This window comes from Panulirus ornatus, chromosome 11 (assembly GCF_036320965.1).
Source record: "Panulirus ornatus isolate Po-2019 chromosome 11, ASM3632096v1, whole genome shotgun sequence".
Lineage (NCBI taxonomy): Eukaryota > Metazoa > Arthropoda > Malacostraca > Decapoda > Palinuridae > Panulirus > Panulirus ornatus.
The window spans coordinates 7,074,581-7,089,643 of record NC_092234.1 but is presented as its reverse complement, the minus strand read 5'-3'; the positions used below and the strand labels follow the sequence as shown (position 1 = coordinate 7,089,643).

Sequence of the window (15,063 nt, the reverse complement as noted above, 5' to 3'; positions counted from 1 at the left end):
ATATTTTTTTTTTATTATACTTTGTCGCTGTCTCCCGCGTTTGCGAGGTAGCGCTAGGAAACAGACGAAAGAAATGGCCCAACCCCCCCCATACACATGTATATACATACGTCCACACACGCAAATATACATACCTACACAGCTTTCCATGGTTTACCCCAGACGCTTCACATGCCTTGCTTCAATCCACTGACAGCACGTCAACCCTGGTATACCACATCGCTCCAATTCACTCTATTCCTTGCCCTCCTTTCACCCTCCTGCATGTTCAGGCCCCGATCACACAAAATCTTTTTCACACCATCTTTCCACCTCCAATTTGGTCTCCCTCTTCTCCTTGTTCCCTCCACCTCCGACACATATATCCTCTTGGTCAATCTTTCCTCACTCATCCTCTCCATGTGCCCAAACCACTTCAAAATACCCTCTTCTGCTCTCTCAACCACGCTCTTTTTATTTCCACACATCTCTCTTACCCTTACGTTACTCACTCGATCAAACCACCTCACACCACACATTGTCCTCAAACATCTCATTTCCAGCACATCCATCCTCCTGCGCACAACTCTATCCATAGTCCACGCCTCGCAACCATACAACATTGTTGGAACCACTATTCCTTCAAACATACCCATTTTTGCTTTCCGAGATAATGTTCTCGACTTCCACACATTTTTCAAGGCCCCCAGGATTTTCGCCCCCTCCCCCACCCTATGATCCACTTCCGCTTCCATGGTTCCATCCGCTGCCAGATCCACTCCCAGATATCTAAAACACTTCACTTCCTCCAGTTTTTCTCCATTCAAACTCACCTCCCAATTGACTTGACCCTCAACCCTACTGTACCTAATAACCTTGCTCTTATTCCTGGGGATAGGGGATTAAGAATACTTCCCACGTATTCCCTGCGTGTCGTAGAAGGCGACTAAAAGGGGAAGGAGCGGGGGGCTGGAAATCCTCCCCTCTCGTTTTTTTTTTTAATTTTCCAAAAGAAGGAACAGAGGGGGCCAGGTGAGGATATTCCAAAAAAGGCCCAGTCCTCTGTTCTTAACGCTACCTCGCTAATGCGGGAAATGGCGAATAGTTTAAAAGAAAGAAAGAAAAGATGTTTGCATTTATGTATATATATGTGTATATAAGTGGATGGGCCATTCTTTGCTTGTTCCCTGGCACTACCTTGCTGATTCAGGAAACAGCAATTATGTATAATAGAATAAATGAAATATGATATTTCTGGGGTGAACCATGGAAAGTTTTGTGGGGCCTGGATGTGGAAAGGGAGCTGGGGTTTCGGTGCATTACACATGACAGCAAGAGACTGAGTATGAATGAATTTGGCCTTTTGTCCTTTCCTAGCGCTACCTCGCGGAAGGAGGGGGATGCTATTTTTTATCATACTTGATTGCCATTTCCTGCGACAGCGAGGTAACAGCAGAAAACAGATGAAGAATGTCCCATCCACCCATGTACACATAATGAAATGCCCATACATATCAACATATACACATATTCATACATATACATACACATACAAAGACATATACATATATATACATGTAGATATTCATACTTGCTTGCCTTCATCCATTCCCGGTGCTACCCCACCCCACAGGAAACAGCATTGCTACTGCCTGCCTCAGTGAGATAGCGCCAGGAAAACAGACAGAAAAGGTCACATTCGTTCACATTTAGTCTCTAGCTGTCATGTGTAATGCGCTGAAACCACAGCTCCCTATCCATATCCAGGCCCCACAGACCTTTCCATGGTTTACTCCAGATGTTTCACATACCCTGGTTCAGTCCATTGACTTATATAAGAAATTTCACACATATTCGCCATCTCCTGTGTTAGTAAGGTAGCATCAAGAACAAAGGACTAAGCCTTAGAGGGAAAATCCTCACTTGGCCCCTTCTCTGTTCCTTCTTTTGGAAAAGTAAAAACTGGAGGGAAGGATTTTCAGCTCCCCCACTCCCACCCCTTTTAGTCACCTTCTATGACATGCAGGGAATACATGGGAAGTATTCTATTCCCAGGGATGATATATTTATATATGACAGGTAGAGAAGTAGAGCTTGGGAAGTGAGTCAGTTGTTGTTCGCTGATGATACAGCGCTGGTGGCTGATTCATGTGAGAAACTGCAGAAGCTGGTGACTGAGTTTGGTGAAGTGTGTGAAAGAAGAAAGTTAAGAGTAAATGTGAATAAGAGCAAGGTTATTAGGTACAGTAGGGTTGAGGGTCAAGTCAATTGGGAGGTGAGTTTGAATGGAGAAAAACTGGAGGAAGTGAAGTGTTTTAGATATCTGGGAGTGGATCTGGCAGCGGATGGAACCGTGGAAGCGGAAGTGGATCATAGGGTGGGGGAGGGGGCGAAAATTCTGGGAGCCTTGAAGAATGTGTGGAAGTCGAGAACATTATCTCGGAAAGCAAAAATGGGTATGTTTGAAGGAATAGTGGTTCCAACAATGTTGTATGGTTGCGAGGCGTGGGCTATGGATAGAGTTGTGCGCAGGAGGATGGATGTGCTGGAAATGAGATGTTTGAGGACAATGTGTGGTGTGAGGTGGTTTGATCGAGTAAGTAACGTAAGGGTAAGAGAGATGTGTGGAAATAAAAAGAGCGTGGTTGAGAGAGCAGAAGAGGGTGTTTTGAAATGGTATGGGCACATGGAGAGAATGAGTGAGGAAAGATTGACCAAGAGGATATATGTGTCGGAGGTGGAGGGAACGAGGAGAAGAGGGAGACCAAATTGGAGGTGGAAAGATGGAGTGAAAAAGATTTTGTGTGATCGGGGCCTGAACATGCAGGAGGGTGAAAGGAGGGCAAGGAATAGAGTGAATTGGAGCGATGTGGTATACCGGGGCTGATGTGATGTCAGTGGATTGAATCGGGGCATGTGAAGCGTCTGGGGTAAACCATGGAAAGCTGTGTAGGTATGTATATTTTGCGTGTGTGGACGTATGTATATACATGTGTATGGGGGTGGGTTGGGCCATTTCTTTCGTCTGTTTCCTTGCGCTACCTTGCAAGCACGGGAGACAGCAAAAAAAAAAAAAAAAAAAAAAAAGGTAGAGAATGAATGTGAGCAGATGTGGCCTATGCCTGTATGTTTCCTGTCAAAGGGGGTGGAGATGATATTTCCTGTGGGGTGGGGTGGCGCTTGGAAATGGATAAAGGTGAGATAGTGGATGAATCTTTTGTCTGTTTCCTGGTGCTACTGTACCAACTGAGAATGGGGCCAAGTGAGGATATTCCCTCTAAGGCTCATTCTTCTGTTCTTAATGCTAACTTGCTAATGCAGGAAATGGCGAATATGTATAAAAAAATTATGTATATTTATTATTTTTTTTTTATGATACTTGATTGCCATTTCCCTATATTTACCCCAGGACTTCTTTGTAAGAGCAAGTCCCGGTGTTACCTGGGATCCCTTTCCAGGACCTCTCACAGCATAAGGCTGCACTATTTCCAGGGAAAAGTGAACTCCTTTGGGGAGAGAAGTTCTGTGACAGGATTCTACTCTAAGTGATAAAGCCTCACCAAAGATGGCTTTTCATTAGTGGGTAAAAGGTACTATGGGTACCAGGACTATCTTAATGAATGTCTTGGGGGAAAAAGTATTGACTTGGGATAGACTGAATGGTTTGAAAATGGTGAAAGGAGCATGATGATTTTGATTTTTGTCTTCAGGGTACTGCTGATATCGTCTTAGACTCCTGCACAGACTACTGGGATGGATATGACATATGTCCACTGACCGAGAAGGATAGGTAAGGAACTGTTTTTTTTATTTGATAACCCATTTTCACATGAGAATAAGACATTTAAGGCCCGGGTTTGAAAGTTGATATCATCCCTGTTTTTTAGAGGAAGGGGTAGAAATTCTATAGAAGTGAGTTATATTGCTAAGAATAGGTATTTAGGTATCTAGACCTGAAGTTTACATGATTTAAGTAGACATTATGTTGATTGGTTATCAGAAGATTTATGTAGTCTACTCCTTTATTGACAAGTTAAAAGGGATTGTTTTATCCATCTAAAATTGTCATAAATGTCTGTGCTGAAACTTGGAAAGACTTTAGCAACTGTATTCAGATAGTTTTATAAGCATTTGAATTGATATCTAAAAAGTTGTATGTGGTCATTAAGGAAGATGTGCTCCTTGCTTAGAAAGCAGAAAATCTTATTGATTAAAGAAATGTAATGGCTTGCCCCCAGAAATTTAAGGAGATATGAAAAATTTATGTTTTTAACCAGTCATACTTGTCACCAGGAAGCCCAAAACTAGTTAATCTTTTAAAGATGAGTATATAAAAGATTGTGAAATGAAGAAAGAGTTTTTCTTTAATTAACTGTTCTATTTGCCACAGTAATACTGTGTACCCACATTCCTGCTCTTTTTATCCCACTCCCCATTGATTACTATTTCTGCACACTCAATATTTTGTCCATGGAAGTACCAGAAGTACTTGAAACCATGACATTTTCTTTGCAATATTCTATTTTTATATCATGGGTTTGCCCCATATGTGTATTCACATATTCCTGTAATTTTTATTTCCTCATTATTTATATTATGATGCCTTTGGTTTTTCAATTTCAAATTTATGTACAAATCACTTTGGCCATGACATAATTGTACAGTTGTGTCATGCACCTGCAGAAAATTGTGGAAAATGGATTGGTTAGGATAGATTTGGGTGAATTGTATATCATATGAATATTATTTTGACAACTTTTATTTTTTGTGTGTGTTTTTATTCACCTTGTTTTTTTTCACAAATTTTCATATTTAAGCCATTTTTAGTTGAAAATTAATGTCACGTATACTGTGATAATGCCATTTTCTTTTCAAATATTTTTGTCATGTTTCAGGAAGAAAATATTGGATTTTTATCACCGGACAAGTCTCTCTGCCTACTGCACAGCATTCTCATACCGCCCCACTTCTTGTGTGGTCAAAGAAAATCTAAGTAGCTTCTACATGGAACTACCTATTGACCCTACACATCTTTACAATGCTGCTCGTACACCTACACCACACATAAGCACAGGTTTGTTGATCTTGGTTGCAGTACCTAAATGGAATTGAGAGATTTTACTGAAATTAAATGTTTGTTAGAATGAGGAACACATGAGAAAATATTGTGTAGAACAGAAGGGAGGAAAGATGATCACTTTTATGTTATTCTGTCATATAAAGTGAAGATGAAGGAATGGGGAATAAAAGGAATGTTTCTAGAAAGAGTACTGAAGGCTCAGCAGCTTTCTAATGCATTGAGGTGTATGTTTGATGGAAAAAATGCAGAATTACTGGTGTACAGAGTTTGTTGCAGGGAATGATCCAATCTGCTATGATGTATGCAAGAGAGATCATTAGGGTGTCATAAAAGAAGGATGGCAAGGTGAAAAGAGTTAAATGAATATTAGGGTCAGAAAATGTAATGTGAGATTACAAAAAGAAGAATGTGAAAGAAGCGTTTAAGATAAGTCAGGATAGTGTTCTGAGGTGCTATGGATATAGGGGAGAGAAGGTTAGAGAAGAGAGTTGGATTAAGAATGTTAATTATAGATTAACATAGATGTGTGAAAGAGGTTACTATGATAAAAGAGGATGGTGAAAAAAGTACATTTATGAGAGATAAGCAAAAGAGATCAGAATATCCAAAGATTGGCAGCATTCTTGATGTGAGGGAAGACTTAAGCATGAGCTGACTCACTGTGATTACAGGAAGCTGAATTATGGATATATTTGGCTTAAGAACTGAGACATGGATCATTCTACTTGTGTCAACTTTTCTATCACAACTTGAGAGATGTTTCACAAATCGTAATGTTATGTAGGGAAATAGTTATTATTTTTTGGTAGGTGCCTCCTGTATTAGCATTAAGAGACCTGTTTTCATATTGTATATTGCAGGCAAGAGACAGCCTTCAATCAGGTAGGTACTACCTCCTGGGAATTGGGAGGGCCACTGTTAGTAATGCATTACACCAGCTCTGGAGTGGCTATCACATTTTCCTTATTTACCCATGTTTTTATCCTTTGTTTTTGCACAACTTAATTGTGTGTTGGTAGTGTTCATTCGACAAGTAGTTACTTTCTCTCCATTTCTATTATGGCTCATGACAGTATGGATCTCACTTTGTTTTTTATTTTGTAACTTTGGAAGTATCAGCAGATTATGCCTGTCAGTTACTGAATCAGGAAAGCAGCAGTGGTTGAAGATGGCGCACTTCAACCGACATTGCTTCTAAACATGGCTTTTTGTCTACCCTTTTTTTCAGTATGTATGATCATAGTTACACACACACACACACACACACACACACACACACACACACACACACATACACACACTCACACACACACACACACCACACACCACACACACATACACACACACACACACACACACACACACACACACACACACACACACACACACACACAGACTCACTGTTTACCCCTTCTGTGCATAGTTGATTTTTTTCCTCACCAGTGTAAAAAGATGTGAATTCAATTTTTTTTTCCCATGAAAAGTTTCACTAAGAAATAAGGCCTTTTTTCAAATGAAACAAGACTTGACTTCCTAGTGTATAAGGAATATATAATGTGTTGGATTATCCAATCCTAAGTACACAAAAGTCTGTAACTTTTTGTAACATTTTATAGGTTTAGGTGCTCAGAAGGACTATCAAAACCTTTATTTTTTCTTACAAATTATGGTAAGTGTAGAGAATTCCTGGTGTAGGAAAAACACCATATTTTTCAGATTGACCAGTCCTAAATACAGGGTACATGGGTATTGCAGTCAGTGCTAAAGATGTGGCAAGTCCCTAGAAAAGCTTCATTAATCCATCTTGTGTTTGATTTGCCATCTGTAGCTACTCTACAGTGTGCACAGTTCAGTGTGTGGTGAGGTACCACATTTCCTTGATTAAGGACAATAGCACCCTACTAAGTTTGCTTCTTTTAAGGATAGTACCACTGAAAGGTTTAAAGATCATCTATCTACCTCATCATAAGGTTGTTGTCTTCACCCTGAAACCAAAGTGACGATGGCTTACACCTCTCTTTAATATTAAATCTCCCGATCGAATGATTTGTAGTTTAAGGTGTGTTTTTGCTAGCTGCATTGCAAAAATACATATTTTTCTCCTTATGGATATTTTGTTTCCCATCCTCAATGCCATCTGGTTCAAGATTCCTTTATTCCATAAGATTTCATGTATCATTAATTTTCACATATCTCCAGCTACATATAACTCGTCAGCTATATGCCATCTTGCCATGAGATATTGCTCTCTTCGTGTCCATATTCTGAAACTCTCTCTGTAAGGGATTTCACTGTAAATTTCAAAAATTGATTCAGCTAAACTCAGAACAATCACACTGGGGTTGAGGCTCTTTCTTTTTCTCTCATTAATAATTATAAACAACAAATTAAACACCAGACAAGTTCCTGATCATCATGACCTCTTTTATTAAATAACTCTTCCGTCTATCGTGCATCTGAACCGTGTGATTTTAGTTATGCTGTATTTTCCTCCTAAGGCTCCTTCAGTCAAATTTACATCTTTATCCTTTCAAACACAGCATACTCATCCAGTATCTGTGAGCCTACTTTGGCAGTTTTCTAGACCTTGTGAAGCTTTTACACTAACTCTGTCCTTTGGACCTGCACTGCCTCATTAGCCAAGTTGCCTCTGACTGTGCTGATCATGTATCAGGTGTCATGTTGATCAAGATAAAGTCTTATGTTCAGTGTTCTGATAAACCTTTTTCTCCTCATTTGTGGTTTCAGACTAACAGAATGCCATGAACAGAGAATAGTCTTCCTACAAAAATTTGTTAGTGAAATTTTATCCATATTTTCACTGTTGCTTTTTCAGAGGCCCTTTATGGCGATGAGGAACATACTGAGTACGAAGAAATTGATGATATTGATGATGCTTTTAGGATGCAGTGCAAGCAGATTTTCATTGGAATGGTTACAATGCAGTATCAAGCTAAGACAGACATGGTGAGCAGCTTCTTTTTAAGCACTATTAGTTATTTTGTAATCCAATGTGTCAAAGAAAATATGTGGTAGCATGGTTGATGGAAAAAGGACAGATGCAGTGGATGAATTGTATAGGGGTAGAAGTATCCAGAAGTAAAGATGAGAATGCCAGATTCTTTATTTATTATGTGTAGTAAAGACTTTTGTATGTGAGGTTGGAAATGTGAATGGAAGTGTTAGTCTCACATGATGAATCAAATTTTTGTTCATGATGAAAAATCAGGAAGTGTTTATGACTGATGTTTTGTATGGGTATGAGTGAATTGAAATGCGTTATACGCTGAAGTTTTGTATGTGTATGACTGAATTGAAATGTGGTATGTACTTTTCCTTTTATTGTTGATTGGTATGGAATGAAGGATAAAAAGAAAGTTGGTCTTTTTGTGAATGAAACATAAGTCAAAGGTGTTAGTGAAGCTCCACATAATATCTATATATCTATCTATATCTCTGATGCCTGTTCCAATTAGAACTCCCTCAAAGGGGTGGCCATGGTAACAGAGTTTCCATAACTAAAGAACTCCAGTGCTGCTTCTTATCCTTTAGTGCCTCACCCTTAACAGGCCACTGGCAGATGGCAAACCTTGTCCAGTGTTTGCAGGGTCTTCTGTTACTAACGACTTCTTCTATCTAATGCTCCTACCTACTTCTTCTGCCTAATGTTTCTACCTGATGCTCCTTCCTAAATGTTCCTACCTGCTACTTTTGTCTACTGCTCCTACTAATTTGCCAAAAGGCAGGGGTAGCACAGTGCTCATCACAGGAAAATCTAGTTATAAAGAATGAGCTTTGTGAGTTAAGTGTTGTCAGGTGTTACATATGACAAAGGGAGATTGTGTTTGTGGACAGAATGCCAGTAGTTCACATGTGAATGAGAGAGGAAGAAAAGACAGCTACCTGGGCCAGAGGAGTGCAACTTGACAACCATTAAAATGCTGGTTCACTAAGCAGGTGTCACTAACCCTTGTTATACCCAGTTTGTATATATTTTTTTCATTCATATTCGCCATTTCCTGCATTAGTTAGGTTGTGTCAAGAACAGATGACTGAGCCTTAAAGGAAAAAAATCCTCACTTGGACCCCCTTCTTTTGGAAATTGGAGGAATAGAGTGAATTGGAACGATATGGTATACTGGGGTTGACGTGCTGTTGGTGGACTGAACCAAGCCATGTGAAATGTCTGGGGTAAACCACGGAAAGGTCTATGGGGCCTGGATGTGGATAGGAAGCTGTGGTTTTGGTGCAGTACACATGGCAGCTGAGACTGAGGGTGAATGAATGTGGCTTTTTTGTGTTTTCCTGGTGTTACCTCACAGAAGCAGGGGTAGCAATGCTGTTTTCTGTGGGTGGGGTGGAGTGGTGCTGGGAATGGATGAAGGCAAGCATGTATGAATATATATCCAACAATGTAAGTAATTCTACTTTTCCCTACTTTCTCCAGCCTTGTCAATCTAAAGTGAACTCTTCAACTGATAAAGCTACTCTTTTTGGTACCTTGTTTTCATCTAATTTAGATTTGGATAATTTTGCACCTAATCCCCCAACCTCATTCTCATCCCTCTGAACCTATGCTTTCTCTTATACTTTCCTCATTCAAGGTCTTCCAAGTACTTTCCTAGCTCAAAGTGGATAAGGTATATGGCCCGGATAGCAATATGTCCTCAAGTTCCAAGGGTGGGTCCCTCTGAACTAGCTATGATACATGTTTGCCTATTTGTCTTTGTCTAACAACTAGATATATCCATCCTCTTGGAAGCATTCCTTGGTGCAGCCCATCCCTAAGAAAGGAGACTACTCAGATCCTTCCAACCATTGCCCTATTGCTCTAGTCAAGAGTGCTGATGACATTTTGGGGTGGTTCTTTGTCAGTAAGCTTAAGTCTTTCTTGCTTTCATGTCAAGTGACAAGACCTCTGAAATGAAAACCAAGATGACGTTTTTCACTCCAAATAACATTAGAATTCTTTTTTTATATCTTATGTTCTCTTTGTTTTTCTTGTTTACAGTAGCTGAGTTTTTCAGTAATTTCTTGTCTCTGCTTCAGGTGCAAATGATTGAACAGCTAGATGCATCTTGTATTCGATTTGTCCACTTCAGCAAAGAGAATGAGCTACGATCAAGAGTGTTCTCAGAAAAGATGGGCTTGGAGAGTGGCTGGAATTGCCACATATCACTGCTTTCAGATCGTACAAGGTCAGTTACAACAGTTATTAATAATACTTTTACTTTCAGCCATTGACTATCAGCAAATCAGTAAGAAATGTGTATTTATGTCATTTATAAGGGACATTTGTGCAAACACTGTTCTATATTTTTTCTCACAAAATATGGTAAAGGTGCATAGCATGGACCACTGCATTTACTCTTAGGTTTATCAGCTAGTAAACATGGGGAACAACAGGCGACAATTTTGGATTGTTTGTCTCCCATAAGCTAATTAGTACTATTCTCCTTATGCTGAGAATTTCCTTAAAAATGTACAGAAGAATGAGGTTCAGTGTGTGAAAATAAATGGATATGGTTAAGCAAAGTCATAACAGAAGTGAATGTTGCATGAAAGCTAACTTGCCTTTGACCCTTTCAGTTCCCCTGCATTTCAGTTCACATTTGTCTGAACTAGGATTGTTGTCAAGAAACTGCAGTTTCATGTAGAAACTACTGAGTGGGCTAACATGTTTGTGTGTAGATTCATTATTATTATTATTATTATTATTATTATTATTATTATTATTATTATTGTTATTATTATTATTATTTAGTATGCTTAAACGCCATCTCCCATGTTAGTAAGGTAGTGCAAGGAAACAGATAAGGAATGGCCCAACCCACCCACATATATATATATATATATAAGGTATATATATATACCTTATATATATACCTTATATACCTTATGTATGTGTGTGTATGTGTATATGTATATATATATGTATATTATCCCTGGGGATAGGGGTGAAAGAATACTTCCCACGTATTCCTCGCGTGTCGTAGAAAGCGACTAGAGGGGACGGGAGCGGGGGGCCAGAAATCCTCCCCTCCTTGTATTAACTTTCTAAAATGGGAAACAGAAGAAGGAGTCACGCGGGGAGTGCTCATCCTCCTCGAAGGCTCAGAGTGGGGTGCCTAAATGTGTGTGGATGTAACCAAGATGTGAAAAAAGGAGAGATAGGTAGTATGTTTGAGGAAAGGAACCTGGATGTTTTGGCTCTGAGTGAAACGAAGCTCAAGGGTAAAGGGGAAGAGTGGTTTGGGAATGTCTGGGGAGTAAAGTCAGGGGTTAGTGAGAGGACAAGAGCAAGGGAAGGAGTAGCAATACTCCTGAAACAGGAGTTGTGGGAGTATGTGATAGAGTGTAAGAAAGTAAATTCTTGATTAATATGGGTAAAACTGAAAGTTGATGGAGAGAGGTGGGTGATTATTGGTGCATATGCACCTGGGCATGAGAAGAAAGATCAAGAGAGGCAAGTGTTTTGGGAGCAGCTGAATGAGTGTGTTAGTGGTTTTGATGCACGAGACCGGGTCATAGTGATGGGTGATTTGAATGCAAAGGTGAGTAATGTGGCAGTTGAGGGAATAATTGGTATACATGGGGTGTTCAGTGTTGTAAATGGAAATGGTGAAGAGCTTGTAGATTTATGTGCTGAAAAAGGACTGATGATTGGGAATACCTGGTTTAAAAAGCGAGATATACATAAGTATACTTATGTAAGTAGGAGAGATGGCCAGAGAGCGTTATTGGATTACGTGTTAATTGACAGGCGTGCGAAAGAGAGACTTTTGGATGTTAATGTGCTGAGAGGTGCAACTGGAGGGATGTCTGATCATTATCTTGTGGAGGCTAAGGTGAAGATTTGTATGGGTTTTCAGAAAAGAAGTGTGAATGTTGGGGTGAAGAGGGTGGTGAGAGTAAGTGAGCTTGAGAAGGAGACCTGTGTGAGGAAGTACCAGGAGAGACTGAGTACAGAATGGAAAAAGGTGAGAACAATGGAAGTAAGGGGAGTGGGGGAGGAATGGGATGTATTTAGGGAATCAGTGATGGATTGCGCAAAAGATGCTTGTGGCATGAGAAGAGTGGGAGGTGGGTTGATTAGAAAGGGTAGTGAGTGGTGGGATGAAGAAGTAAGAGTATTAGTGAAAGAGAAGAGAGAGGCATTTGGACGATTTTTGCAGGGAAAAAATGCAATTGAGTGGGAGATGTATAAAAGAAAGAGACAGGAGGTCAAGAGAAAGGTGCAAGAGGTGAAAAAAAGGGCAAATGAGAGTTGGGGTGAGAGAGTATCATTAAATTTTAGGGAGAATAAAAAGATGTTCTGGAAGGAGGTAAATAAAGTGCGTAAGACAAGGGAGCAAATGGGAACTTCAGTGAAGGGCGCAAATGGGGAGGTGATAACAAGTAGTGGTGATGTGAGAAGGAGATGGAGTGAGTATTTTGAAGGTTTGTTGAATGTGTTTGATGATAGAGTGGCAGATATAGGGTGTTTTGGTCGAGGTGGTGTGCGAAGTGAGAGGGTTAGGGAAAATGATTTGGTAAACAGAGAAGAGGTAGTGAAAGCTTTGCGGAAGATGAAAGCCGGCAAGGCAGCAGGTTTGGATGGTATTGCAGTGGAATTTATTAAAAAAGGGGGTGACTGTATTGTTGACTGGTTGGTAAGGTTATTTAATGTATGTATGACTCATGGTGAGGTGCCTGAGGATTGGCGGAATGCGTGCATAGTGCCATTGTACAAAGGCAAAGGGGATAAGAGTGAGTGCTCAAATCACAGAGGTATAAGTTTGTTGAGTATTCCTGGTAAATTATATGGGAGGGTATTGATTGAGAGGGTGAAGGCATGTACAGAGCATCAGATTGGGGAAGAGCAGTGTGGTTTCAGAAGTGGTAGAGGATGTGTGGATCAGGTGTTTGCTTTGAAGAATGTATGTGAGAAATACTTAGAAAAGCAAATGGATTTGTATGTAGCATTTATGGATCTGGAGAAGGCATATGATAGAGTTGATAGAGATGCTCTGTGGAAGGTATTAAGAATATATGGTGTGGGAGGAAAGTTGTTAGAAGCAGTGAAAAGTTTTTATCGAGGATGTAAGGCACGTGTACGTGTAGGAAGAGAGGAAAGTGATTGGTTCTCAGTGAATGTAGGTTTGCGGCAGGGGTGTGTGATGTCTCCATGGTTGTTTAATTTGTTTATGGATGGGGTTGTTAGGGAGGTAAATGCAAGAGTTTTGGAAAGAGGGGCAAGTATGAAGTCTGTTGGGGATGAGAGAGCTTGGGAAGTGAGTCAGTTGTTGTTCGCTGATGATACAGCGCTGGTGGCTGATTCATGTGAGAAACTGCAGAAGCTGGTGACTGAGTTTGGTAAAGTGTGTGGAAGAAGAAAGTTAAGAGTAAATGTGAATAAGAGCAAGGTTATTAGGTACAGTAGGGTTGAGGATCAAGTCAATTGGGAGGTGAGTTTGAATGGAGAAAAACTGGAGGAAGTGAAGTGTTTTAGATATCTTGGAGTGGATCTGGCAGCGGATGGAACCATGGAAGCGGAAGTGGATCATAGGGTGGGGGAGGGGGCGAAAATTCTGGGGGCCTTGAAGAATGTGTGGAAGTCGAGAACATTATCTCGGAAAGCAAAAATGGGTATGTTTGAAGGAATAGTGGTTCCAACAATGTTGTATGGTTGCGAGGCGTGGGCTATGGATAGAGTTGTGCGCAGGAGGATGGATGTGCTGGAAATGAGATGTTTGAGGACAATGTGTGGTGTGAGGTGGTTTGATCGAGTGAGTAACGTAAGGGTAAGAGAGATATGTGGAAATAAAAAGAGCGTGGTTGAGAGAGCAGAAGAGGGTGTTTTGAAGTGGTTTGGGCACATGGAGAGGATGAGTGAGGAAAGATTGACCAAGAGGATATATGTGTCGGAGGTGGAGGGAACAAGGAGAAGTGGGAGACCAAATTTGAGGTGGAAAGATGGAGTGAAAAAGATTTTGTGTGATCGGGGCCTGAACATGCAGGAGGGTGAAAGGAGGGCAAGGAATAGAGTGAATTGGAGCGATGTGGTATACCAGGGTTGACGTGCTGTCAGTGGATTGAATCAAGGCATGTGAAGCGTCTGGGGTAAACCATGGAAAGCTGTGTAGGTATGTATATTTGCGTGTGTGGATGTATGTATATACATGTGTATGGGGGGGGGTTGGGCCATTTCTTTCGTCTGTTTCCTTGCGCTACCTCGCAAATGCGGGAGGCAGCGACAAAGTATAAAAAAAAAAAAAAAAAAAAAAAAAATGTATATATTATATACATCTTTCATACTATTCGCCATTTCCCGCATTAGCGAGGTAGCGTTGAGAACAGAGGACTGGGCCTTTGAGGGAATATCCTCACCTGGCCCCCTGCTCTATTCCCTCTTTTGGAAAAGTAAAAAAAAAAAAAAAAAAGCGAGAGGGGAGGATTTCCAGCCCCCCGCTCCCTCCCCTTTTAGTCGCCTTCTATGACACGCAGGGAATACGTGGGAAGTATTCTTTGTCCCCTATCCCCAGGGATAATATTATATACATATGTATATATTATTTTTATGTGAATTACAGAAAGCCACTGTATCCAGTTATTAGTTGTCTTTCATAAAGATGTCTTCATTTTTACAATATACCTCTTCTTTTATTTAAGTGTGGAATTCAGTAATTTAGTCAAAGTTTAACATGTATCATACAAATCTTATAGATTTTGCAATGTGATACTGACACTAAATTTTTCTAAACATATGTAGGACAGAAAGTGGGAATTCAAGTCGTACAGGACAAGCTGCATCAGTTAAGACCTCTGGGCTGACACTTTTCAGACAATCAACAGAGGATATCAACAGCCCTGACCTTTCAAAGACTCGATTTCGGTAAGTTATTAAAGCATAAAACACTTGTGACTATCAATAATTGGAAATTCTTGCACATGAAATGACTTTAAAGAATTATTGGTTAGCTTGGCTTAAAGTGCAAGAACTTCTTAGTAAATGTAATGAAAAT

The 15,063-nt window shown here is 40.2% G+C and overlaps 1 protein-coding gene across 5 annotated transcripts in view; it reads left to right on the top strand.

Annotated features, from left to right (window-relative positions):
- Positions 1-15,063, top strand: part of l(2)k05819 (transmembrane protein 94-like protein l(2)k05819) — an 85,000-nt gene that overhangs the window by 34,750 nt on the left and 35,187 nt on the right. For all 5 annotated transcript variants that reach the window (XM_071666526.1, XM_071666529.1, XM_071666525.1 and 2 more), the window contains 5 exons: positions 3,690-3,769; positions 4,875-5,053; positions 7,896-8,026; positions 10,109-10,257; positions 14,811-14,933. In XM_071666526.1, coding sequence (XP_071522627.1) covers positions 3,690-3,769; positions 4,875-5,053; positions 7,896-8,026; positions 10,109-10,257; positions 14,811-14,933 — 662 coding nt within the window. The remainder of the gene's footprint in view (positions 1-3,689; positions 3,770-4,874; positions 5,054-7,895; positions 8,027-10,108; positions 10,258-14,810; positions 14,934-15,063) is intronic.